We start from the raw sequence: 25,021 nt of genomic DNA, 5'->3' as shown, positions 1-25,021 counted from the left end.
CCAACCCTGATATTCTATGATTCTATGAAAACTGGACGATTCTACATCGCTTTCCTCACATTTCCATTCCTTATCTTCAGGTAAATCTGCTAATTCCTTAGTAATAGGATTTCCATCATTTATGTTTTGCTCCTCAATTTCTTCTGCACTGGGACAATCGCTACTGCCTAAAGCCCGGTCTGTGTATTCTGTTTCAGATATTTTCCCATCAAATTTGCCCCTTACTGAAAACTAGATTGCTACTGAGCTTTTTGCTTCCTATTCTGAGCTCCTGAAAGCTTCTTTGGGGGCATCTTTTATTTTCTGTGGGGGAAAACAGACAGTATTAGGGAGAGGAAAAGTCTATGTGCTGCAGTTTTAGAAAGTCATCAAACATTATGTGTTAAGCATGGCAAAAGAATAAACAGTATTTCTTTTATGTTGTGTAGATAGGGGTTCAACAGATATCTCTGATGTCTCATTAAAGATGTCCTTTATCAGTCGCTACTTACACTCTTCAGGTCTTAAAACACAAGTACACTTTCACAATTACACAATAAAACAAGGTTCACGATATCACAGCTGGGCTCTCACTTCACTTCACTTCATTCTTATAGCTCATTGACTGACTGACAATGCGCTGCCCCTTATATACCTGTGAGGCCATGGCTGACAACATTCTAGGAGGTTTGAGGAAAATGTAGTGCTCAGAAAAAATCTGAAGGTTCCACGAGGTTCTACAACGGTCCAGAACATTCTAGGAGGTTAGTGAAAAATGAATCCACATACGTAATACCTGAAACATTTTACTTCAAACATTCTATTTTCCCTTTTGACGCTAACAATAAAAACAGCACCCCAAACCCAGCACCCCCCCAAGCCTGGCACCACAGGTGGTCGCCTGGATCGCCTGCCCCTAAATCAGCCCTGGAGGGGAAGATTGTGTCCAGAACTTGGTAGGACTGGGAGATAGGGCCGTGGAACCAAGCTGGGATGAAGGTGGGGAAATGGGATGTGGATCCAAGGGGATGCTGGGCCGTGGAGCTGAAGGGGTGTGCATGGGAGAGCCTGTGATTGGGAGAAGGACCCAATTAGGGGTGAGGGGAGAGACTGGGACAGGCTGGAGGGGCTAGGCAAAAGGGGTCAGGTTTGGCTGTGGCAGGAACAGAAGGGTCTGTGAGGACTCGATACATCTCCTCAGAACCCAAAATAGAATCCAGGATTCCTGAGTTTCAACATTGATCTGCTGGCAGCAAACAACTGTGAAATCCACTGGAAAATGTGTGCCTCATCCCCCGCTCTGTCTAGTGGCTGATCCACACAGAGGATAACAGCCCATTACTGCTATGAATTACTCTATTACCACAGGTGGCCACCACTTGTATATATCCATAAGTGCTGAGCACTCACAACTGCAACTGAAATCAACTGGAGCTATGCTTTGACCATAAAACATGCTATCAAAATGCTAAGTACTCTGAAAAATCAGGCCTTGGAATCTCAAATTGGGCACCTGAGATTAGTGGACATCTTTGACAATTTTGGCCTTAAGGGCTCTGGGCCTCAGTTCTCATCTGTAAAATGGTGATAATACCATCACCTAATCTCACAGGGTTGTTGTGAAGAGAAAGTAGTTACTGTCTGTGATGCACTCAGATACCATAAGGACAGGTTTCAGAGTAGCAGCCGTGTTAGTCTGTATTCGCAAAAAGAAAAGGAGTACTTGTGGCACCTTGGAGACCATAAACACCCAGGAGGAAATTAATATTGCTTTATTCAGTGCAGGGTTTGTATGGTATGCAATAAATAGGCCGAGGGCCACACACTGAATGAGGACAATAAAAAGAAATATTGAATAACTACCAATTCACTGAATGAGGCTGGGATCCTGAATGAAGCTGAATGAGGCTGGGGCAAAAACTAGTCCCCCTGCCCCGGCTGTTACCCAGCTCTGTCTCTTGTCCCCTCTGCATTCAAATCTCCACACTGCCTGTGCCCGATAGGGGGATCACAGAGAGCACAGCAGAAAGTAAATAAAAGCAGGCTCCTGAATTCAAATAGAAATATAACAAAAGGAGAAGCTGTAACTCATCTTAGCAAGGCAGGTGTGTGTCTGAGAGAGTGGGAGGAAAAGCTTCTAAAGTGGAGTCATGAAACAGGAGAAAATGGAGATGAAATCATTTAAAATGAGATTGGGAAAGCCCTGGAAAATATGCTGTAGGAGACAATCATGTATTGGCTGGGGGAGGGGTTGCACAACTGGACATAATAGACAAACATTTCAGCAGGCATCTCCAAATGCAGTGGCAAAATGTGTAGGTACTTCCATTTGCCTATGCTTTGTGCTTGCAAATTTAGGTTTTTGGGTGTGCAGATTGTGGCAACTGTAATTTCGTGGCAAAAATAATTTTGCAGACACATTTGCTGACCCCTACTAAAAATTTCCTGTTTGGTTCTTGTCCAGTGCTTTTCTAGCATCTGTAGGCTGCTGATGTTATTCTATAATCCTGATCAGATGCTTTCTAAAAAGGTTTATATCATTCAGAGACGCATAGGTCCCAGTTCTGCTCTCAGTTACACCAGTGTAGTTAAATGTTGTTACCCCAGGTTGACAGCAGTATAAAATGAGATCAGACTCTGGCCTGAACAGTGACCAACTTCTGCTCCCATCCCCACAGACTGAGCCCCCTCCCACTGCAGTCAGGCAACAGGCGGATCGTCCTGGGATTCTAATCCAGATGGTGATCTCTAACCTGGCTCTTGATATGGCGTACAGAGGAAGAACTGGTTTCAGAGTAACAGCCGTGTTAGTCTGTATTCACAAAAAGAAAAGGAGTACTTGTGGCACCTTAGAGACTAACCAATTTATTTGAGCATGAGCTTTCGTGAGCTACAGCTCACTTCATCGGATGCATACCGTGGAAACTGCAGCAGACTTTATATATACACAGAGAATATGAAACAATACCTCCTCCCACCCCACTGTCCTGCTGGCAATAGCTTATCTAAAGTGATCATCAGGTGGGCCATTTCCAGCACAAATCCAGGTTTTCTCACCCTCCACCCCCCCACACAAATTCACTCTCCTGCTGGTGCTAGCCCATCCAAAGTGACAACTCTTTACATAATCAAGTCGGGCTATTTCCTGCACAAATCCAGGTTTTCTCACATCCCCCCCACCCCCATACACACACAAACTCACTCTCCTGCTGGTAATAGCTCATCCAAACTGACCACTCTCCAAGTTTAAATCCAAGTTAAACCAGAACATCTGGGGGGGGGGGGGTAGGAAAAAACAAGAGGAAACAGGCTACCTTGCATAATGACTTAGCCACTCCCAGTCTCTATTTAAGCCTAAATTAATAGTATCCAATTTGCAAATGAATTCCAATTCAGCAGTTTCTCGCTGGAGTCTGGATTTGAAGTTTTTTTGTTTTAAGATAGCGACCTTCATGTCTGTGATTGCGTGACCAGAGAGATTGAAGTGTTCTCCGACTGGTTTATGAATGTTATAATTCTTGACATCTGATTTGTGTCCATTTATTCTTTTACGTAGAGACTGTCCAGTTTGACCAATGTACATGGCAGAGGGGCATTGCTGGCACATGATGGCATATATCACATTGGTGGATGTGCAGGTGAACGAGCCTCTGATAGTGTGGCTGATGTTAGATGATGGAAGAACTGTTCCCTGTTTATAGAAACTGTAAATGCATTTTTCCAAAAGGAGCCCCTCCTTAGTCTCCTTTTCTCTTTTCATCTCTTTCTCAGTCAGTGCTACACCAAGACCACCTCAATCAGGCAGAGAAACTGCTTCTGAGAAAAGAAAAGAAAAGAAAAGAAAAGAGTACTTTTGGCTGTAGCTCACGAAAGCTTACACTCAAATAAATGTGTTAGTCTCTAAGGTGCCACAAGTCCTCCTTTTCTTTTTGCGGATACAAAGTAACATGGCTGCTACTCAGAAACCTGAGAAAAGAAAGAATCCTCCCTTCTGCTTACAGCAGCTGCCCCCTGAATGACAAGCACTGTCTGTTCTGGAAGCTGCAAGAAGCCAGTGGCCCGGACCAGTGCACAGAGGTGCCTGGCACCTGAAAACCAAGTCCCTCCCTGTCTCCGTCTTCCTCCTTTTGGTTATGGCTTGTGCAGGGGGCAGGGAAGAGCAAGCAGGAGATGACGAAAGGTACATTTCTTCCAGTTCACATCCTCTTCAGGGATTTTAGTTCATAAAACCAGATGATGTGTTTGTTTTGGAAAGACATCAGCTGTTTACAGCTCATCTTCCGTTCGGGGTGGAGGCCCAAAGCCCCATAGGAACTGCAGACAGACGATGATCTGGAGGCAGATTTGGTGTCCCCAAGTTACAATCAAGCCTACTGTATTCTAGTGTCAGAGAGCCCTTGGAAAAAGCTGTGTGCCTGCAGTCACATGCAGCTATCGTGCTCTGCTTCCTCCCTGTGCACACAAGGACCTGCACACTCCTGTTTTGAAAACAGGCCTTGTAACACTTTCAGATCAATCCTGTAAGAATCTCTGTAAAAACCAGGATCTCTATTTGTTCCTTTGCCAACACAAACTGGAGTACTTTTCTGGCCCCTAAAGTAAAATTTCAACAGGATTCTCCTCATAAAAATACATTGACTAGAACAGAGGCTTTATGATTACAAGTTAGGCTCAGAGGGTGGTGAATTTTATGAGCAGCATTAAAACAAAAAGGGCATATTAGCCACCTTTATGGGATTTCGTTCTTGAACAAATGGTTTGACACCCAAGAAACATAACCTAGGGGGGTTGGTTTGCATAGATTAGAATAAAGGTCCAATACAATTTTGTTTTGTTTTAAAAATAAAACTCTACCAGTCTAAAAAGACTAGGCGATGTCACTATTTAAACAAAAGCTGGATGGATATTCTCAATAGGCCTGAATCTCCACTGCCTTTCAAATGGGGTAGTCATGTATGGATCTGAGTCTCCACTCATGTAAATCAGCATAATTTCACCTACTTCAGTGGAGCTCTGCAAGTTTATACCAGCTGAGGATCTGGCCCTTATATATTTGCACATTGGTTGTAAATGCCATCGTTCTGATTTGGTGGTGTACTACAACCACTTTGCACTGTGCATGGATGTAAATAACTTGACAAGGAGCAGGGCAGTGGAGAATCAGGTCCACTATGTTTATATAAATAAATAACAATAATTTTCTGGACAGGCTTACAAGAGGTCAGCTAATGAAAAGTCGCTGAAAGATGGAGGGATATCACCTGAGATAATTCCTCGCCTTTTTAAGCTACTTTTGAACCCAGATCTATCAGTTATTTCTATGTATGTATGTATTCTCTTTTTCATCCCAGTAAACTCAGTGAATTTACCAAATTCCAGCTGTGTGGACTGTGTTTTCAATGTGAAGTTGTAGTTCTTTGAGGATAATTTCTATGACATAAGTGCAAAGCTAACCAAGTACACAGTTCTTTAAAAAATCTGCAATAGCAACTTTCATCAACTCCCTATGCATCATACCTAGCACTACAAAAATCACATTCCTTTTGAGTTATGGATAAGGTGTTAATATTCTTGGCTGAGTGGAAACCCAGCAAATACCTTTGATATCTACATTGGCTGAGTTTCTTGTTAGAGTTGCCAAGCATTCTTTGTATGTCAAACTCCAGGATTTATATGCTGGGAAACACACAATATTTTGAGGTTGTAGAATTAACGAGTTTTGAAAGGCAAGCTTCCCCATCCTAATGTGATACTGTGCTTCAACCCTGACATGGAGGGCTCAGCTGGAAGTTGAATGGCTAATTGGATTTTTATGTCCACTTTGCTAACAAGTGTGTCAAGCATTTGTGATGGTGGATTTCTTTGAGGTTTTTTTTCTCCATATTAGATGCTTGGTTAAAAAATGTGGTTTTCAAAAGCACTAAACTATTAAATAGCACAAGAAACTTTACATCTTAAACTAGAACACTCCCCATTTCTCTTCCCTTCAGCAACTCAAATCAAAATTCCATTTATTTTAGTAACCTAACTCAGGGGTGGGGACTTGTTGTGACATGGTCACTTGACCACTCAGAACTACACTAAAGCCACCAGCGCAATGTTGCCAACCCCAAATGTTAAAAAATCCCCTCAAAAATGAGACTGACTTTAAAACTATGGGATTTTTAAAAATAAAATAAAATTGGGGGGAGGGGCTCTCTTTAATTGCCTTTTAGTTTTTGAGTCTCCAGAGAGCACTTGGGACACATTTTCAAGCATTGCTTTGCAACCATGAAGAACAGACCCTAAAAATAAATAAAAAAAAGCTGAGCTTCTTGCATAATCACACTTCTCCAATAGCTGGAGTTTTAAGAAAAATATTGAAAATCTCAAAACTCAGGTAGTGCTGTCCCAAAAGGATGGGTAGATGGCCTGAACTCTTACTGCCTGGAAAATGACTGAGGACTCATGCTTTATGCATGGCAGCATGTTCCCTGCTGGTGTGGAGGAAGTCAACACCAACCAGGAGTGGCAGTTGGGGTTGGTTTGTTTTTTTGGTTGATTGGTTGGGGTTTTTTTTGGGGGGGGGGAAGGGGTGTTACTAAAATACTTTTTAAAAATTAGACAGATGGAAAATTTAATTATGATAACATGCTCAGGAGATTATATTTTGTTGGAAAACTACAGTGCAAGGCTTGCAGATATTGATAGGGTCCCATTCATTTAAGTATAAATACCCTGTGGCAGGCTTCAGGAAACAGTCTGCATGAAAGCGAGCAGTGCAGACCCAGTTGCAGATGCTGTGGCTTGAGGAAGATGTAAGCCTTTTCCAGGAATGCCATTATTTCAGAAAACACCTTCTTCCAAGCAGTTCAGAGATTTAGAGTTTTCAAAACATTGCTCATATCACAGGAAAAAGACAGCATTTCATTACCTGACATTCCCCAGGTGTCTTTTGTATCCCGCTGCGGTGGGGATTTCCTACAAAGTATGAAATTCATGAAAATACATATTTAGATCATGGAAAATAACACACACACACAGTCCTTTATTTGTTTGGAGGGGAGCCCTTAGTTTATTGTGCTAATAGGTATATAGGCATTCTTTCAAACACTGCAGTCTTTACGCACACATAAATACTCATTTTGGAATGGGTGCTCTGTGCACAGTTACGTCTGACCCCTGTGAGAGCACACAAGTGGGGGAGGGCTCAAGAAGATTGAGCCCATTGTTCCTCCCCTTCACAAAGATAGCTCCCTGTTAGCGTAATGACACACTCCCTGGGTCATGAGCAGGGCTTTGAACCTGGGACCTTCTGCACCAAAAGCACAGGTCTCAACCAAAGGGATAGGATACAGAGGGACCTAGACAAATTAGAGGATTGGGCCAAAAGAAATCTGATGGGGTTCAACAAGGACAAGTGCAGAGTCCTGCACTTAGGAAGGAAGAATTCCATGCACTGCTACAGACTAGGGACCAAGTGGCTAGGCAGCAGTTCTGCAGAAAAGGACCTAGGGGTTAGAGTGGATGAGAAGCTGGTTATGAGTCAACAGTGTGCCCTTGTTGCCAAGAAGGCTAACGGCTTCTTTTGGGCTGTATAAGTAGGAACATTGCCAGCAGATCATTCCCCTCTATTCAGCACTGGTGATGCCTCATCTGCAGTACTGTGTCCAGTTTTAGGCCCCACACTACAAGAAGGATGTGGAAAAATTGGAAAGAGTCCAGCGGAGGGCAAAAAAATGATTAGGGAGCTGGAGCACACGACTTACAAGGAGAGGCTGAGAGAAGTGGGACTGTTTAGTCTTCAGAAGAGAAGAATGAGGGGGGATTTGATAGCTGCTTTCAACTACCTGAAGGGGGGTTCCAAAGAGGATGGATCTAGACTATTCTCAGTGGTAGCAGATGACAGAACAAGGAGCAATGGTCTCAAGTTGCAGTGGGGAGGTTTAGGTTGGATATTAGGAAAAAAACTATTTCACTAGGAGGTTGGTGAGGCACTGGAATGAGTTACCTAGGGAGGTGGTAGAATCTCCATCCTTAGAGGTTTTTAAGGCCCGGCTTGACAAAGCCCTGGCTGGGATGATTTAGTTGGGGATTGGTCCTGCTTTGAGCAGGAGGTTGGATTAGATGACTTCCTGAGGTCCCTTCCAACCCTGATATTCTATGATTCTATTAAAAGAGCTAAGGGAGTAACAGCTATTAGCAGGCAGCAATAGTCTGTTGCTCTCTATGTGAACTATCTCTGAGAGGAAAATGTGACATACCTTTGTCTAGTGTGTTATACTAGTGTCCTCTGGGTATTAGCCACCCTAATATGTGGGTATGGAATACGGGGAAAGAAAGAGGACCATGGCCTTCTCCCTGCTCTACACTGCTAGCATCCAACAGGGTGATGTGCTTTCCCTGCCATTTGGGGTGCTCCAGATGTCATTGTGCCTCCCAGAGCTCTCTGTGCCTCTAAATGTCCCCCAATATAGGCTGTGCCTTAAAAGGCATGCTGGCCCTTAACGTGCACAGGAGTTACTAATGCTGATCAACATTCATTTTATGCAGAGAACTTCTAATGAAGCCAAGGAGAATTTGGCATGAGACAGGACTGAGGAGGAATAGCATGTAAATAGCCTCAGGAAATTTTGTATTTTTTGAGTGGTTGCTATGTGACTACTTTTCAAAGCGAACTGTCTCAACTTTTTATAGTCCTCCCCCTCCCATCCAGCTAAGAACGCCATTGTGAGCTAATCTCTCATATCTGTAAGGGAAGAATATGATTCTTTTTTAATTTCTGGAAGAAACAAAATCACTGAAGATATGCCAAGATTCAGACAAGAGTGGAATTTTTTAATAGCTGTTATAAACCTCTTAAAATAGGGGTTTATTGTGGACCAGACAGACTCTTAGTGGCATTGCCAGTTATCACTAAAGTGTATGTAAGACAAAGGAGATAATTTTTCTGACCTTTTTTTTTTTTTAAATGAAGAACAGCTTATTCTCTGACATCAGCTAGGGAGTTGAAACGGAGGGAACCATTCTTGCCATACACTTCTCTGAATTGGGCTGAAGATCTGACTGCAGTCATTATTGAAGTGGAATTTAAAAACACAATGTACTAATACATCCCTACCTTGAAAAAACAGAATTGAAATATTAAGAGGAAAGTCTTCATTTTTAGCTGGATGTGACCCCACCCTGTATGTATCATTGTTTATTTGTAAGCTTGTTTCCTTTTTTTCTTATCGGAATCTTTCAGCTGTAAATTAAAATAAAGACCCAAGCTATGACGCAGTTACAGGGCTCTTGACTAAGTGATGTGAGGAGTTCTTCATGCAGAGCTTTGAAGCAGATTTCATTAGATTAATAGCTGGATAATTAGTGGGGGAAACAAAAGATTGTTGTGGTTTTGTGGGATAGTTTACTCTTGGTGTAACTCCACTGAAGACAGTGGAATTAGACCAGGGATGAAGTAGGCCCAGTTTACAGTAAATAATTTTTATATATTGAATTGTTATAGAACCCTTCACGCGTTGGACTCGAAAGTGATGTACAAATGACGAACAACCCCATGCTCCCCTTGAGCAGAGATGATTCTGTACTCATGGTTTGTGGCTGGGATGGATGTAGGCATTAGGACGGCTTCCTTTCCCCTAACCCCATAGACATCCTCTTTTTGTGAATCCAAGGGGTTTAAGATGTACAGATTTGGAGGTAGCGGGGAGGGCAAAGGCTAGGGGCAGGAGGGTGCAAGCTGGGAGCTTGGCCAAGCTCTGCCAGATCTCACAGCCAAGCATATGGGCCTAAGAAGGATACATTACTGAAGTCTACAGTTTGTGCCTTCTGGAGTTTGTAACTCTCCCACACCCACCAAGCTAATAAATGAGTTGAGGGGGATTCTGAGGCTAACCAGCTCTCGGGGAGCCATAATCTGTCTGGCTCCTGAAGAATCTGTGCTGTGCCAGGTAGTAAAAGTGAGCGGCTGGCTGGCAAAAGAGCTTCTACTGTGAAACCTGTCTTGCAGCTAGTCTCCTGGGATATGTATGGTTCTCGGATCTCTGTACATTTGAAGCTTGGAACCTTCAGCTTCTGTGAGTGGGATCAAACTCCTGCACCTGACAAGAGACTTTTCAGGCTACAACTCACTGAGTGCCCACTCCCCGATGTGTGTAACAGGCTAGCAGTGTTTGTCTGATACATTGCACTTCAGTAGCAGGTGTTCAAAAAGATAAATGGGTTCTGCTTACTCACTGAAGCAGTGGTCTGATTACTCCACTTGGATATATGGTAAGTGGGGTAACTTGTGGGGGTGGAGAGGATCTAGGGTGTGGGCAGTGCAATTTTGAGCAAGGTACTCTACGAGCAGCCAAGTGTGGAAGAGAAGATTACAGCTAAACATTGTTATTTTATTGTTGAATTCTTGATTAATAAAGGCAAACCCCAGCAAAGGGTCAAGTTTGTATTTATCTAGGGCAGTGGTTCCCAGACTTGTTCTGCCGCTTGTGCAGGGAAAGCCCCTGGCGGGCTGGGCCGGTTTGTTTACCTGCCGCGTCTGTAGGTTCGGCCAGTCGCAGCTCCCACTGGCCGTGGTTCGCTGTGCCCAGCCAATGGGGGCTGCAGGCCGAAAGACATACTGGCTGCCGCTTCCCGCAGCCCGCATTGGCTGGGCACAGCGAACCACGGCCAGTGGGAGCTGCGATCAGCCAAAGCTGCAGACGCAGCAGCTAAACAAACCAGTCCAGCCCACCAGGGGCTTTCCCTGCACAAGTGGCGTCCCAAGTTTGGGAAACACTGATCTAGTGCACAGGAATCTGCTTACAACACAGCACAATGGAACCACAACCATGCAATCTGGTTTCAGGTGACACACCTCCTGCTGAAGCAAAAACAAAGAAGCCCAGAACAGGTCAGTTGCAAGCTGCAGCTATACAGAGGAGTAGTAAATTTTGTTACCTCATTTCTGTGCATAACTCCTGTTCATGATAAAGGATTTATCTTGACACCTGTTTGCTCATCAGTAAGATACTGCAAAGGCCATCCTCACAGAGCTCTGTGCCTCCAGACTGGCTGCCGAAAACTTGCAGCCTCTTCTGGCCATCCAAAGTCCTGCAGAAGTATCCTGCACAGGCTGTACTGCTGACTTCTCTTCATATGAGGTTAGTTGATAGCAATGACGTGATAAACTATTAATGTATCCCAAAAATTCCATGGGATTATTATGGAGGACAATGCCACAGCTGCAGAAGTGAAAGAAGCACTGCAGTCCTATGACTAAGGCTATGTCTACACTACGAAATTAGGTCGATTTTATAGAAGTTGATTTGTAGAAATCGATTTTATACAGTTGATTGTGTATGTTCCCACTAAGCACATTAAGTCAGTGGAGTGCGTCCCCACTACCGTGGCTAGCATTGACTCACGGAGTGGTGCACTGTGGGAAGCTATCCCACAGTTCCCGCAGTCTCTGCTACCCATTGGAATTATGGGTTACGCTCCCAATGCCTGATGGGGCAAAAACATTGTCGCGGGTGGTTTTGGGTACATGTCGTCTGTCTCCCCTCCTGCCCTCCCTCCATGAAAGCAATTGCAGACAATCATTTTGTGCCTGTTTTCCTGGGTTACCCGTGCAGACACCATAGCACAGCAAGCATGGAGCCTGCTCAGCTCACCGCTGCTGTTGCGAGCATTGTAAACACCTCGTGCATTATCCTGCAGTAAGTATGTGCAGAACCTGGCTAAGAGACGGCAGCACGAGGACAATTGTGAAGAGGTCATGCATACAGACGTTCCTGAAAGCACAGATGTGGCAACTGGGACATTATGGCAGCATTGGGGCTGGTTGATACAGTGGAATGCCAATTCTGGGCCTGGCAAACAAGCACAGACTGGTGGGACTGCATAGTCTTGCAGGTATGGGATGATTCTCAGTGGCTGCGAAACATTCGCATGCGTAAGGGCACTTTTCTTGAACTCTGTGAGTTGCCTTCCCCCGCCCTGAAGCACAGGAATACCAAGATGAGAGCTGCCCTGACAGTTGAGAAGCGAGTGGCAATAGCCATGTGGAAACTTGCAACGCCTGACTGCTACCGGTCAGTCGGGAATCAATTTGGAGTGGGCAAATCTACTGTGGGGACTGCTGTGATTCAAGTAGCCAATGCAATCACTGATGTTCTGCTATCAAGAGTAGTGACTCTGGGAAATGTGCAGGTCATAGTGGATGGCTTTGCTGCAATGGGGTTCCCTAACTGTGGTGGGGCAATAGACGGGACGCATATCCCTATCTTGCCAACCAGTACATAAACCGGAAGGGGTACTTCTCAATGGTGCTGCAAGCACTGGTGGATCACAAGGGACGTTTCACTGACATCAATGTGGGATGGCTGGGACAGGTGCATGATGCTCGCATCTTTAGGAACTCCGAGCTGTTTGAGCAGCTGCAAGAAGGGACTTACTTCCCAGACCAGAAAATTACTGTTGGGGATGTTGAAATGCCAATAGTTATCCTTGGAGACCCAGCCTACCCCTTGCTCCCATGGCTCATGAAGCCATACACAGGCACCGTGGACAGTAGCAGTTCAACTATAGACTGAGCAAATGCAGAATGGTGGTGAAAGTGCCTTTGGACGTTTAAAAGCTTGCTGGCGCTGTTTGCTGAATACGTTAGACCTCAGCACAACCAACATTCCCATTGTTATTGCTGCTTGCTGTGTGCTCCATAATGTCTGTGAGAGTAAGGGGGAGACATCTATGACGGGGTGGGAGGTTGAGGCAAATGGCCTGGCTGCCAATTTTGAACAGCCAGACACCAGGGCAATCAGAAGAGCACAGCTAGGTGTGCTGCGCATCAGAGAGGCTTTGAAAACCAGTTTCATGTCTGGCCACGTTACGGTGTGACCGTTGTGTGTGTTTCTCCTTGATGCAAACCCGCCCCCTTTGTTGATTTTAATTCCCTGTAAGCCAACCACTCTCCCCCCTTCGATCACAGCTGGCAAAGGAAATAAAGTCAGTATTATTTTGAAACTATGCATTCTTTCTTTATTAATTAAAAAAAAAGAGAGAGATAATTGATGAGGTAGCCCGGGTGGGGTGGGGGAGGGAAGGACGGAAGGACAAGGGCACACTGCTTATTGTAGCCACACTACAAATCAAAACTGTTTGAATGACAGCCTTCTGTTGCTTTGGTCATCCTCTGGAGTGGAGTGGCTGGGTGCCCGGAGCCTCCCCCACCGCGTTCTTGGGCGTTTTGGGGCAAGGAGAATATGGAACTTGGGGAGGAGGGCAGGCGGTTGTATAGTGGATGCAGCGGCGGTCTGTGCTCTTGTTGGCTTTCCTGCAGCTCCACAAGATGCCTGAGCATGTCCATTTGCTCTCCCATTAGCCTCAGCATCGCCTCCTGCCTCTGCTCTTCACGCTCACTTAATGCTTTCCTGTACTCTGCCACTGAGTGCTTCCATGCATTCAGCTGTGCCCTATCAGTGCGGGAGGACTGCATGAGCTCTGAAAACATGTCATCGCGAGTGCGTTTTTTTCGCCTTCTAATCTGAGATAAACTCAGGGACGGAGATGATATGGGGAGCATAGAAACATTTGCACCTGCAGGGGGATAAAAAGGCAGAGTAAAATTTAAGATGATACACTTCTGAGAACAAAAGGGAGACTCTTTCACAGTGAATCAAGCAATTCACAGCAGACAGCACATGTGCTTTAGGTACAAGGTTGAATTTTGCCTTTTATATTGAGCGCCTGCTGCTATGGTGACACATCACACACATCTAGGCAAGAGAATTCGGTTTCCAGGCAGCCATGGTAAGCCAAAGGGTACACCGGGTTGACTTCTAATGCCTTCATAACATGTGGGAATGTTTTCAAACTGCAGCATCCTCCTTTCCCATAGCAAGCAATGCCGGTTGGGTTTCCCATTTAAAAGGAGGGGCTGCAGTTTTCGGGTGGATGTGCAGCACACACCTTCCCCCACCCCTCTGCATGGCTATTTGGGATGATCCCTTCACCCCTCCCCCTGCCACATAGCTATGCGATGATCCCTTTTAGCCAAGTGCAAACAGCCCAGCATGAACGGGGTCCTTTTACTGTTCCCTTACAAAAAGTCCCCTATTTCAACCAGATGACCATGAATGATATCACTCTCCTGAGGCTAACACAGAAAGATAAAGACCGAATATTGCTTGAATGTGACCAAAACCCAGAACCATTCGCTGCCATGCTTTGTGCTGCAATGATTCCAGACTGCTTGCTACTGGCTTGGCATGGTAAAGTGTCCTACCATGGAGGACGAAATAAGGCAGGCCTCCCCAGAAACCTTCTGCAAAGGCTTTCAGAGTACCTCCAGGAAAGTTTCATGGAGATGTCCCTTGAGAATTCCCACTCCATCCCCAGACAAGTTAATAGACTTTTCCAGTAGCTGTACTGGCCATGAATGCATCCCAAGTCTTCAGGGCAAATCAAACATTTAACACTATTGCTTTTAAACCCTGTACTGTAGTTATGAATGTGCACTCACCAGAGCTGCCTTCTCCGCCTTCAGGGTCGGGGATCCCGCCATGGGAGGGTATTGGCTCCAGGGTGATGAAAAGGTCCTGGCTGCCGGGGAGAACGGATTCACCGCTTGCCTGCTGCGCATTCTCCTTCTCCTCCTCCTCTTCTTCATCCACAAAATCCTCCTCCGTGTTGGGTGAGACTGCCCCCCTTGCAGGTGTCCATGGACAGTGGTGGGGAGTGGTAGGGTCCCCCCCTAGAATGCCATGCAGCTGATCATAGAAGCGGTGTGTATGGGGCTCTGACCCGGAGCGACCGTTTGACTCCTTTGTCTTTTGGTAGGCTTGCCTTAGCTCCTTGACTTTCACACAGCACTGCTGTGTGTCCCTGCTGTAGCCTCTGTCTATCATGCCCCGTGCGATTTTTGGCATGTATATTAGCATTTCTTCTTTTTGATCGGAGTTCGGCCTGCACAGATTCTTCTCCCCCTACAGCGATCAGATCCAGTATCTCCCTTTTGGTCCACGCTGGAGCTCGTTTGCGATTCTGGGGGGACTGCATGGTCACCTGTGCTGCTGAGCTCGTCATGCTGACCAAACAGGAAATGAAATTCAAAAGTTCCCGGGGCTTTTCCTGTGTACCTGGCTAGTGCATCGGAGTTCAAAGTGCTGTCCAGAGCAGTCACATTGGAGAACTCTGGGATAGCTCCTAGAGGCCAATAACGTCGATTTGTGTCCACACTACCCCAAATTCGACCCAGCAAGGTCGATTTTAGTGCTACTCCCCTTGCTGGGGAGGAGTACAGAAGTCGATTTTAAGAGCCCTTTAGGTCGATGGAACAGGGTTGCTTGTGTAGACGCATTCATTATAAAATCGACCTAATGCGGCTAAATTTGACCTAACCCTGTAGTGTAGACCAGGGCTAAGAGAGAATCTGGTGCACCATTAGAATCATGCATCAGAGCATGTCGATATCCACACAGAGCAAAGAGGACCTCAGGTTTGAAAACATCATCCAACGATTCATGTACAGTGAACACCATGGAATTTCATCGATCTACTTGGAGGATATAAAGGGCTGAGTCAACCCGGAAAGGAAGTGAATCTATGATTCCTGGGACTCTAGACTGAGTGACCATGAAGGTGTTTCATAGATTTTAAGGTGATACGGAACCATTATGATCATCTAGTCTGGCCTCCTGCGTAACATAGGCCATACAACCTCATCCAGTAATTTCTGCATCAACTCCATAACTTCTGTTTGAGCTATAGTGTATCTTTTAGAAAGACATCCAGTCTTGATTTAAAGACTTCAGGTGATGGAGCATCTACCACATCCCTAACTAAAAAGAAAAGGAGTACTTGTGGCACCTTAGAGACTAACAAATTTCTTTGAGCATTAGTCTCTAAGGTGCCACAAATACTCCTTTTCTTTTTGCGGATACAGACTAACACGGCTGTTACTCTGATCCCTAACTAAGTTGTTCTAATGGTTAATTACCTCACTATTAAAAATTTGCACCTTATTTCTAGTCTGAATTTATTTAGCTTCAGCTTCCAAACACGGGATCTCATTAGGCCTTTTTGTGATAGATTAAAGAGTTTTCTACTATCAAAATGTCTTCCCTCTGTAGATACTTGTAGACTGGAGCAAGTCACCTCTTTATCTTCTCTTAGATAAATGAAATAGATTGATCTTCTTAAGTCTCTCACTGTAAGGCATGCTTTCCAGACCTCAAAATCATTTTTCTAAGTCTTTTCAGAGCCCTTTCCAATTTTGCAACATCCTTTTTGAAATGTGGACACCAGAACTGGACCCAGTATTCCAATAATAGTCTCATTCATGTCATATACAGAAGTAATACCATCTCCTTATACTGAAAAAGATGTGGAGAGTGAGGGACGGAACTGACCCTGATTCTTTCCTTTGTTAAGTTGCAAGTGCTGACAAGATTTGTGAAAATACTGTGATTTGTGATACATTGTGATTTTCCTACCTAAAATAATGGGGACAAATTTTCTGCTGTATAGTTCAGCACAGCTCCATTGATTCCACTGCTTATGGCAGTGATTATTTAGCCCAGGGGCAGTGTTCCCCCTAATTTTTCCCACCCATGTGCAGAATGAATTTTGTTATGTGCACCAATATGGAGGTGATATGTGACACATCACCTCCATATTGGTGCACATGATAAAATCCATGTGTGGGGGTGGAGCCGAGGGGTTCAGAGTGTGGGAGGAGGCTCAGGGCTGGGGCAGAGGGTTGGGGTGCAGGGGGGTGAGGACTCCAGCTGGAGATGTGGGCTCTGGGGTGGTGCCGGGGATGAAGAGCTCAGGGGTGGGGCAAAGGGTTTCGGTGTGTGTGTGGGGGGGTGAGGGCTCTGGCTGAGGGTGCGGGCTCTGGGGTGGAGCTGGGGATGAGGGGGTTGGGGTGCAGTGAGGCTCCCCAGGGCTACAGTGGGGATAGAGGACTCCCCCCAACTCTCTCTCAGTGCAGCAGCACCTGGGCTGGGGGGGGGGAAGGCACCTCTCCCCTGGCCGCAGTAGGTCCAGGCCGCGGTGGGTCAGGGCCAGGGGAGGGGCACCTGTCACCTTGAGGAATGGTCCCTGGGTGGCCTTTGTTATGTGGGAACATTCTGCAAATAAGGCCTCATGTACCAATAGACACAACGGGTTTTCCCCTTGTTGATTTTACACCAGTTAATACCCATCACATTTTGCACTCTCACAGCTGTCTGATTTACATGCACGGATGCACGTTACCCATCGTTTGCACACCCGGACATGAACTGGATGCACCATAATTAGAGAGATCAATTTAAGACTATCACAGATTCTGAAGTTTATTCCAATTGCTTTGCAAGCACTGGCGCTCATAAAACAGTTCATTCCAATCAGAGAAGCATCTAACGTGGCTTCATAAGCCAATTTGTTCAAGACAGTGAGTATCAGACATACATGTCAGACATACGCATTGCTCACCTTTGGGAAGAACAGGCAAGCTCACTGTAGGGAGGGCACACACCGTCTGACCAAATCACAGACCATCATCTTCCCTGTGGGTAACTGACGGATTTGAAAGGTTTATGTATTATTGACATCGCTACCACTGTCATCCTATCTTCCTGACAGTAGAGCCTAGTGATGATGTGAATCACGAGCCTTGGAAAATGGCAGAAGTGAGGCACTTCTAGCTACACAAAGGAAACTTTTCTCATCCCTGCTGGATCTGGTCCTCACTATGGAATTGCTTTTCCTGGCAATCACTGGGCTACATTGTGGCTTGGCACGCGTGACCACAGGAAGGAGTTAAGTTGCCATAAAGCAACCCCTTACTCCGTTGTGCTAGCTATCCAAACTGCAGGTAGCAGTGTAGGGAATAAAGCAGCTGCTGCATTCCCCCAATGTTCAATCGGAAAGGAGAGGACAGGATGGGGTGAGTGGGCAGAGTGCCCCGCCTCAAAAGTGTTTGCTACTGTAGTTTACTGGTGCTCCGGGGGAAGTATGCTGCACCAATACAGACCAGGTATAAACCTGGTGCAGACTTCTTCCTCCTAGAGGCAAGGGAGACCTTGAACAAGACAGACTGTGACTCCCAGAATCACAGTCTGTCTCCTGACTGCTCCCGGTCAGTGCAACAATGTGCTGCCACTTGCTCAGGGCTCATGGCAAGACCATGACTGAGCCCATAGTGAGTGCAAAGGGATCTATTTCGAGATAGCCAGGTTGCTGTTGAAAACTATCGATTTTGAGGAGCTAACCACTGGCATGGGTTAGGTGCCGCACACTGCATTTGTTTTAGCATTTTGGCTAACCCTAAAATATACCCTTTCTAACTGGACAGAGTGTTGCAGACAGAGTTACTTCATTCAGCTGAAGCAGAGCCTTGAAAACTTGTAGCGGTAGAGTGCAAACACATGAGGCTGAAACCTGTTTTGCCTGAGTTTTGATTATAAGCCCTCATGTGTTCCATGCTGGTTTCCTCCCTCCTTTTTAAGAAATGGCAATGAGTGAATTGAATTTTGGTTAAAGATGCTGGCCTGACAGCCTTGAAGACTGAAGTTCAGAATATGCTGTGGCAGTCCAAACTTCCCCTTCTACTTCGCCAACGTGCCTCAGTCCTACTCTGAAGGGAGTACTCTAGGAGCAGGAGACTAGCTCAGTCACTGGCCTCCCTGCTCAGACTGCCTATAATGCTACTAATTAATGCCAATAGTGATGGTGCACATTGTGACATGTACACTTGGTTGCTAGGAACTGATCTGTGGCCATGAGCCTATTTCACACAACCAACCAACTAGTAACAGCTTCCATCTACTTCTCACTTAAGCCAGGTTAGAATCTTTTTCCTAGAGGTGCAAGGCTTTGGAGCCCATTACCAATCTCCTAAGCCTTCTAATTGCTGAAACATAATAGTGATCTCAAGCAAAAGAAATACAGAATACACAATAGTACTTATCATGAGCTTATTAAAGTATATTTTTATTGTTGGCTTACACTGCACTCATAAGAGTAACAAATATAAGGCATCTGCATGCCCAAAAGCATAATGTACAGCTATGCATCAGGTAGTCACCCTTCCTATTATTCATGAATTTATTTTTCCTTTTGGGTCACATGTCTGGAATAAGATAAGGCTAGTACATTTTCAAGTGATAATAAATAAATACAGAATTATATAGAACAAAAAAGAACAATAAATCCTGAGGACAAATCCCAACAAACAACATTCTCAAGGGACTTCCCTTTGTCACCATTTTTAACATTTAGGGTCTTTTACTGTTCCATTTTATACTGTATTGCCTGTATGTATGTTTTCCCCTTGACTGTTCAGCTGTATATTCCAAAAGAGAAGTCCATACTGAATAAGATTCCTGGGATTTAACCGGAAATGCATAGATCGCTTTCCCCATGATCACTGTGGGCCTGATCCAAAGCCCAGTGAAGTCAGTGGGAATCTTCTAATAGGTTTTAGATCAGGCCCTATGTGCCATACATATTAGAATTGCGTGTGCTGGGAACATAGAAAATTCTATTCCACTATTTTCCTATTTGAAAAGGGGACACAGTCTGCACCAGGTTCCTTTTTTAAATTGTTTTTACAAAGTATATCCTAAGTACAATTTCCTCTGATGTAAACATAGCTGGTGTTTGTTTCAATATTCTTTTAACAATGTTTATAATGCTGGGGGCAGAACCATAATATGTTCCCATGAACTCTTTCTTTTACTCTCTTCAGCAATCTTTGGCCAGATTCTGATCTCAGATACTTCTGGAGTAATACCACTGAAGTGAAGTCAATAGATTTACTTCAGATTTGCATGGGTGTAACTGGGTTAAGAACTGGGCCCCTAAAAGTCACTAGTCTCCATGGAGAGGACAAGGTTGGGTATATGGGAATTTCTACATGATCTTGTATTAGACTGTTATAGGGTGTGTTTGCATACATATAAATAATTTCTTACATATAGTGCTATATATTTTTAGTCATTCCTTTAATTCTAACTGCATATTTTACATTTCCCCACATCAGGAAACATCTTTTACTTAACTCATTGTTTTGGTTGTATTCAATATTGGATCAAACCCCTAGATCTAATCACCCCCAATCTATAAGAAATGTCTATGAATGGAGACCATCACAAAAGCAATATCCATTTTAAATAATTATATGTAATCGCCAAGTGAGTTTCAGACACTTGATGTACAAGTGAAATCCACAAATGCTCCCCCATCATCCCGCACACCTGATTTCCCATCTTGAAATACTGGTGTCAGATTCTTTCATCACGTACAAATGCCACTTTTCTATTCTAAGCTTCCATTTACTGGAGATAATTGAACCATTCTACTGCATTGATCTGTAAAGTGCTTTGCGGTATCTTCAGTATGACAGGAGGCAAAATCAAATTCTGGTCTATAAACTACTAAAAAGTTCATCTCTTTGGTGAGAGAATCATTATTCTCTAATCTCAGTTTTCTTGCCAGTGTCTTCCACATGGTAACACAGAGGGGCTGGAAGGATTTTTGGGACTGGAAAAATCAGCAAAGACTAAGGTGGCTGAGAACCCCCAATTGACAAGATATCCCTTTCCCTCCAATCCTATCTCCTTTTAAATATTTCCTGATAAACATCTCGATCCATTCCTGAGAGCAGATGCCTTTAAAAAAAATTCCAGGATTGTATTGATTGCAAAGTGAGGAAGGCTTCTGCGGTTTATTATGAAACCCAAACGCTTGCGTATTGCTTTTACCACAGAGGTTTCCTGATGGAGTTGGAACTGATCCTTGCAGAGGCCTAGCATACAGCATGGTCTTAGCCAGACAAATAAGGACACAGATGCAGCTAGCTCTCCTACCAGCAGTTACTGGTTAGAGAAATTTCAAAAGAAAACATGTAACATATGTCATGTAGGTGAGATGTCAGAATCTGGTTTGCTAGATCAATGGAGGATTTTCCATTGGCCATTGTTATTATGGACTCTGAGACACAAGGCCCGATTCACTGCTTCATTACACAATTTTTACACAAGTAAGACACCATGGATTTCAATGGGTATAACGCAAGGGTGGGCAAACTATGGCCCAGGGGCCACATCCGGCCCTTCAGTTGTTTTAATTCAGCCCTCAAGCTCCTGCCAGGAAGTGGGGTCCATGGCTTGCTCCGCTCTGGCGCTCCAGCCAGGGAGCAGGGTCGGGGTCTTGCCCCACTCCGCACTGCTCCCAGAAGCAGCAGCATGTCCTCCCTACAGCTTCTAAGCATAGGGGCAGCCAGGGGGCTCTGCACGCTGCCCCTGCCCCAAGTGCCGCCCCCGCAGTCCCATTGGCCGGGAACACAGCCAATGGGAGCTGCAGGGGTGGCGCCTGCAGACAGGGTAGCGCGCAGAACTGCCTGGCTGCACCTCTGGGTAGGAGCTGGAGGGAGGACATGCAGCTGTTTCTGGGAGTTGCTTGAGGTAAGTGCTACCTGGAGCCTGCCCCCCAACTCTTCTCACACCCCAACCCCCTGCCCCGGCCCTGATCCCCCTCCCACCCTCCAAACCCCTCAGTCCCAACCCGGAGCACCCTCCTGAACCCCCAACCCCTCATCCCCAGCCCCACCCCAGAGCCTGCCCCCCCCAACCTCCAATTTCATGAGCATTCATGGCCCGCCATACAATTTCCATACTCATATGTGGCCCTTGGGCCAAAAAGTTTGTCCACCCCAGGTATAAAAGAATGGTGAACCAGGCCTATAGCCTTCAAAACTGAAAGGAATCCTCCAGGCATTCTGAATAAAGCAGCCTTCCAGCAAGTGATCATCTACTGTGTGTTTCTTGCTTGGTTGTTGATGCTTTTCCTTTTTCAGAGGACAAGTGTATTTGGCTAGAGAGTTCTGAACTGAGCTAGACTGTGGAGGGGCAGATCCCCAGCCACATCAGGAAGGCGTTAAAGGAGAACGATCAGCCCCAGCCCAGCACACCTATGAGGCCTGTTGAACTTGGAGGTGGGCAGGTTCTTAGGAGGAAGGATCCCTGCTCAGTGCAGGGTAGCACTCTGAAGAAGCAGACTGCAACTGAGAGCTCTCTAGTTCCCAGCTCCTGGAAGGTGTTGTTGACTGACGAAACAGCTTGAGAGCCTTGTCTGCCCAGGCCTTCTCAGAAAGGAGGAGGGCTGGTATTTTTTTTTCTTTCTTGTGTGGCTTCCTGAAGGCCCAGCATTCTGCTGTTTATGAGTAGTGGCAGCATATTGATGCTGTCAACCCCAAGACAAGAGCAGTGCCTACCCTCTCCTCAAGAGGGTGCTAGAAAGGTATATTATAGGAGGTTTTTGTAAAGCCATATGTTCCCAAAGGTAGGAATAGAGCACTGTGGCCTGGTACTTGTCATTTTGAAAGGTAAGTGTTTGGAGCAGTATCTGCAGAAATTAACCCCACAATTAAGACTTAATTATGCAATACAACATCTCACTTAGTCTTGTAATGATGCTATGTTGTGATGAAAGAGTTCCTAACAGATGGCTTCAATTCTCCAAGCTCTGATGCATTGTTAATTTCAGAATGCTACAGGAATTTAAAAGCAAATGTCTCCCTACCTTGGCTAGTCTGATAAAGCAGTAGCAATCTGTCCTCAAACTATGGCAGGCAGGATTTGTGACAAATCAATTTGTGTATTCCCATGCAAACATGCCCACGCACAAAGTGCTGTCAAATGCACAAAGGGCTAAAGTGTGACTTGGACTTTACCCCCATGCCAGGGAGTAAGAACTGTTTACCCCTGCTTGGGATACCCAGACCTGGGATCCAGACACACAGGAGTAAACTGGGCTATTGCCCACTTATGCCTTTCCCTGGAACAGGTGGATGGAGAGGATCAGCAAATGAGTGGACTGTATATTTGACAGTGTCTCTTTTAAGTACCATAAGAGAAATGCATGTTGAAGTGAGGCAATTTTGGAGATAAAATGAGAAAAAATAAAAAAAGGAAAAACACTCAAAAGGGACCAAAGGGTATATTTTTAAAATCCCTTGTCCCCCTGACACCTTATTTGAGTTGCCTTAAGCTTTGCAGAAAAATTCTACCCTATGATGAGCTGGGACATCTGGATTTTCAGATCCACTAGTGTATGTGTCGGGGTTGGCGCTTCAAAATGCATAATGGGATGTTAGGGCTTATCTACAAGGGGACATCCAGGAAAATTAATCTGAATTAACTAAGGGAGTGAATTTGAACCAGATTAGTTAAACCACATTAAATTCCTGTGTGAACACCCGCATTCAGAATTAACATGGCCTTAATCAGGTTTATTTTAAAATCAAGGCTATGTTCATTCTGAATGAGGGTGTGCAGATTGGGATTTAATATGGTTTAACTAATCAGGTTCAAATTCACACCTTTAGTTAATTTGGATTAATTTTCCTGGATGGCCCCTGGCATGATGTTTGTTTCAAGCTTCATTTATGGAAGGATTAGCTTCTCTCCTTTATGCCAGAGTTTCTGAAACTGTGGTCCATGTGATGATATGTGGAGCACTTGCTGGTGGTTTGCAAAAAACTAGCTGGACACATGGTCCTGGCTCGCCCCCTTTTTCCTGGTTGCTGAACTGTATTCCAAGGAAGCTAAAAACAAATTGTGTACACTGGTAACATTTTTTCATGTTAGCAAATACTGTATGTACAACAGTGATATTGGGTAAAACTTTCAAAAGTGTCAGTGACTTATGAACCCAAGTCCCATTTTCAAAAGTGACTTAGGAATCAAAGTCCCATTCACTTGTATGTTGACCTAAGTGCTTAAGTCACTTTTGGAAATGGATTCCTAAACCACATAAGCACCTTTCTGAAAACTGTACTTGTTATGGGATTGCAAATGGGAGGGGAGGTTGGTCACTAGACAATCTTTGTATTAAAATATGGCTCTGTGGTGTATTGAAAACTATTAAAGCTACCAGTTTAAGGGCCATGCTGTAGAGAAGCATGTGATTTGCATCTTCAGCCGTCAGTCTGTAAACTCTGTAGCAAGATGGAGTGAGTTGTGCCTTCGGCAGAAGACTACTCTCTCTCTCTCTATTTGGCGATTGTGTGTTAGAGTTCTGGATTCTTAGAAATAAAGCAGTTTACCTTACAGCCTTTCGGGAAGCGTGTTTTGTTTTGTTTGTAACTCTGTGTGTCTGCCATGAACATAACAGGTTCAACTATTTCATAAAAGCTTGTGAGGGATCTCTGCTACCTGAGGAGATAGGAATCTTCATAAAGCCTCCCTCAGACTTTAAGGCTTTGATCTTGCAAACACCTAAGTATGTGAGTAATTTTACTCATATGAGAAGTCCCACTGAAGTACATAAGTATCTTCAGGAGAAGGGTCTTAATATGTTGATATTAGTGATAATGACGCGCATGCATGTTGCATCTCAAGTGAAAGCTCTGAAAACCAGAGTAGCTCTTTTTTGCATGCAAATATAGGTGTGTGGGTGTTTTAAAAATCACTTGAATAATCCTTACCTGTGTGACTAATAAACAACACTCAGTGGGCCCTGACTCTGCAATTGGTTCCATGCATGGGCTCAAGGGTCCATACACAGAGCTCCACTGAAGTCAAGTGGGGCCCTGTACAGGTAAAAGCATCCAGCTGTGTGGAGAGCTGCACAAAAAGAATCACATGGACTTCACAGGGTGTCAGCCAAGTGCTCGTGTTTTGTTAACTTACCTCACCATTTTCTATTTGGAGCATATGAGAGAAAACCGTGCTACAGTGGCATTTCCCTGTGTCACTTTATCTTCCATAATGTGGGGTCTGATCCAACCAAAGTTGCACAAGGAAGGATGTTTTGAAGGATGAACATAATAAGATATCTGGCCAGAAGCATTTCTCATGAAATACATAAAATGTTAGACCCATTCATGGAAGTCTAAGACAGGCTTCCTTACCACTTGGGGCCTATATAACACCCAGGTGGTGGGACCGGGAACTCTTGCATTACCTTTTTATTTACAATCTTGAAAACAAGATAATGCAATGACTGCACGGGATTTTCAGTTAGATTCCCCATATGTTTGTTCCAGCTCCAACTAAAGTCTCTCTCATCCACTCAGCAGGGCTGCAGG

The 25,021-nt window shown here is 44.8% G+C and overlaps 1 protein-coding gene and 1 long non-coding RNA gene across 2 annotated transcripts in view; both read right to left on the bottom strand.

The window, feature by feature from the left end:
- Window positions 1-25,021, bottom strand: part of LOC125633509 (uncharacterized) — a 41,445-nt gene that overhangs the window by 6,678 nt on the left and 9,746 nt on the right. Inside the window, exons 2-3 of the long non-coding RNA XR_007355632.2 lie at window positions 17,422-17,505; window positions 6,893-6,939 (exon numbers count right to left, since the gene is read on the bottom strand). This is a non-coding gene — a long non-coding RNA (uncharacterized LOC125633509). The remainder of the gene's footprint in view (window positions 1-6,892; window positions 6,940-17,421; window positions 17,506-25,021) is intronic.
- LOC125633508 (uncharacterized) lies at window positions 12,940-17,415 on the bottom strand. Its single transcript, XM_048842865.2, has 2 exons — window positions 14,465-17,415; window positions 12,940-13,539 (listed from the first exon to the last, which is right to left on the bottom strand). The coding sequence occupies exons 1-2, from the start codon at window positions 14,880-14,882 to the stop codon at window positions 13,085-13,087; spliced, it is 873 nt and encodes a 290-aa protein (XP_048698822.2). The 5' UTR covers window positions 14,883-17,415; the 3' UTR covers window positions 12,940-13,084.

Source organism: Caretta caretta, chromosome 3 (genome assembly GCF_965140235.1).
Source record: "Caretta caretta isolate rCarCar2 chromosome 3, rCarCar1.hap1, whole genome shotgun sequence".
Classification (NCBI taxonomy): Eukaryota; Metazoa; Chordata; order Testudines; family Cheloniidae; genus Caretta; species Caretta caretta.
The sequence above is the reverse complement of the archived record's forward strand: the minus strand, read 5'-3'. Positions and strand labels throughout refer to the sequence as shown.

Coding starts and splice junctions, on each gene's coding strand:
- LOC125633508 (XM_048842865.2), bottom strand. CDS start 14,882: ATGCTAATATACATGCCAAAAATCGCACGGGGCATGATAGACAGAGGC. Junction 13,540..14,464: donor AGGCGGAGAAGGCAGCTCTG/GTGAGTGCACAT, acceptor ATCCCCCTGCAG/GTGCAAATGTTTCTATGCTC.